Source organism: Teleopsis dalmanni, chromosome 1 (assembly GCF_002237135.1).
Source record: "Teleopsis dalmanni isolate 2A chromosome 1, ASM223713v2, whole genome shotgun sequence".
In the NCBI taxonomy this organism is placed as follows: Eukaryota; Metazoa; Arthropoda; class Insecta; order Diptera; family Diopsidae; genus Teleopsis; species Teleopsis dalmanni.
In genome coordinates, this window is record NC_051846.1 from 105,799,401 (window position 1) to 105,802,045 (window position 2,645).

Genomic DNA, 2,645 nt, shown 5'->3' on the forward strand with positions numbered 1-2,645 from the left:
TCGGCTTTTCCATGTTCAGTAGTTTAGGATACCGAACATCATACTGATAAGCCATTAGTGTAATAGCCCATCGCTATAAACGATGTGAAGTCATCGACGGCAACTGATGAGTTGGATTAAAAATATTAACAAGAGGTTTGTGGTCAGTAACCAAGGTGAATTTTCTTCCGTATAAATATTGATGGAAACGCTTGACTCCAAAAACGATAGCTAGCCCTTCCTTCTCTATCTATCGAGAGTTTTAGATGCAAAAGCAATAGGCCTTTCTGTACCGTCAACGTACGTATGCAAGAGCACGATTCCTATGCCATAGGAGGACGCATCTGTAGCTAGAACCAAAGGTAAGTGTTCCTGATAATCTGCTAATTGCGCTGAATTGAGAATATGCGTTTTAAGAACTATAAATGCTTGTTGTTGTGCTGTACCCCATGTGAATTTTACATTTTTCCAACGCAGCATGTTCATTGGCGCGGATAATTGCGAAAAATTAGGTTTAAAATTATGGTAGCAGTTTGCCTTACCCATGCATGCTTCTGCTTGGTTTAGATCTTTAGGAGACTGCAGGTTTTTGACTGCTTTTAGTCCTGGCTCATCTGGCAATACACCTTTTGCACTAATTTGACGCCCGAAATATTCGATTTTATATCGTAGAAAGAAACATTTTTCTTACTTGCACCTGATACCATTTTGTTGCAAAATACGAAACACTTGTTCAATGCGGTTGATGTGTCGTTGAAATGTAGGTGCGGAGATGATGATGTCATCGAGATCATTTCCACAACCTTCTACGCCTTGAAGTAACTGCTCAAGATATCTTTGGAATATAGCCGGAAAGCTTGCACCTCCAAACGGTAAACGTTAGTATTGGAATAATCCAAGCGGAGTGTTGACAACTATTATTGTTTTGGCTTCATCGTCGAGTTCCATTTGTAAATACGCATCCTTAAGGTCGATTTTTGTAAAATGTTGACCGCAATGAATTTTATGGAAAAGACTTTCATGTATGGGCAAAATATATTGTTCAATGTCAATTTGCGCATTGACTGCTTGTTTAAGATCCCCACAAATTCTTATGGAACCATCAGCTTTTGACGCTAGTACAATAGGCGAAGCCCATTGGGAAAACTTCACAGGTTTCCAAATACCCGCATTTGTCAATCGATCGACTTCTTTCTTGAAAAGTGACATTTGCGAAAATGGAATTTGTCGGCTTTTGTAAAATTTCGGATGTGCATTTGGCTTTAAAAAAATACTGACCTTAAAGTTTTTTATTGTGCCAAGAGCTGGTTCAAAAATATTACCATATTTCTTACACAGCTCGCTAATTCTGTGTGATTCACTTACAAATTTGCTGAATCTCAAACCCGAATTCTTTGAATAAATCGAAACCGAATAAATTGTTACAGTTTTCGGCATCCACGACATCGATTACCACTTCCCTTTCTTTTCCGCCACATTTGATATCTACGCAAAGTTCACCAAGCACTGGAATTTCATTTTTGCCAAAACCAAATAAAGTTTTTGTACAATTTCGCAGCTTTGGGCAATTTAGAGTTTTGAATGTTCGCTTATATATTAGAGAAACTGTTGCACCAGAATCCATTTGGAAAGACACAATTTTATTACAAATTTCCAAGTCAATGTAATTCTTATTGGTTTCAGTTTTTACAATACCTGTTAAACTGTTAATTGTTTCAACAGTACCAATGTTGTAACTTTTACGACGGTAATCTTTCTTCTTGTTTTCATCACCTGAATTACGTTTGTTGTTCTTGTTTTGTTTTGACATGCACACTGGCGCAATATGTCCAATTTTGCTACATCTACTGCATACAGCATTTCTAAATTGACAGTTTTCTCTTGCATGAGAGTTTCCACAGCCAGAACATGATTTGAATTTTACTTTATTATTGTTATTGTTGAAAACACTCGGTTTTTTTATAATTGTACCAACTGAATTAACAGGCATTGAGTTTTCGATCGTTTGTTCTTTAATTGTTGCCACCGTTTTAGTGGTTGTTTCGTACAATTCTGCAATCTGCAAAACATCAGCAAGTGTCGGCTGGGGCTTTTGGAACGCAGCCGTGCGCACAGCAAGGTGCGGTGTACGTATAATAATTTGGTCACGAATCATATCATCCACGAAATTGTGCAAACAATTCTGGGCTGAGCACGAAAAGTTACACACTCTTGCCAATCCGCGGAGATCGGCTACGCATTCTCTGTATGATTGATGTATCTTCATTTCCCTTTTGAAAAAATCGTAACGTGCAGCAACCACATGTCGTTTCGATTGGAAATGATCCGTTATCTTTTCCGTTAAAATTTTGAACGATTGTTCTTGTAATTTCATGTCACCGAAAACATTTTTTAGCTGCTCAAAATTTTCTGTGCCAATCCAAGACAAGAAAAATGATTTTTATTTTTAAATGCACTGGACTGAATATGCTAAAAAATGTTGGTTAAGTTGCTCTAAGTACGATTCCCAGGTTTGCTGTTCTTTCGAAAATTTGTGAAATACTGGAATAATGTTGTGATTTCTTTCAGATACACCGGCAGTACCTTGTTTTTAGAACATTGAGTCCATCCATTCACGTTGTTGTTTCAGCAAATTTTTTGAGAACTCATGTTGTTCTTTAAGCAAT

General features: G+C 37.2%; 1 protein-coding gene across 1 annotated transcript; it reads right to left on the reverse strand.

Moving 5' to 3' along the window:
- Nucleotides 1-858: 858 nt before the first annotated feature.
- Nucleotides 859-1,188, reverse strand: LOC119664815 (uncharacterized protein K02A2.6-like). Its single transcript, XM_038074208.1, has one exon. The coding sequence runs from the start codon at nt 1,186-1,188 to the stop codon at nt 859-861; it is 330 nt and encodes a 109-aa protein (XP_037930136.1).
- Nucleotides 1,189-2,645: the final 1,457 nt, after the last annotated feature.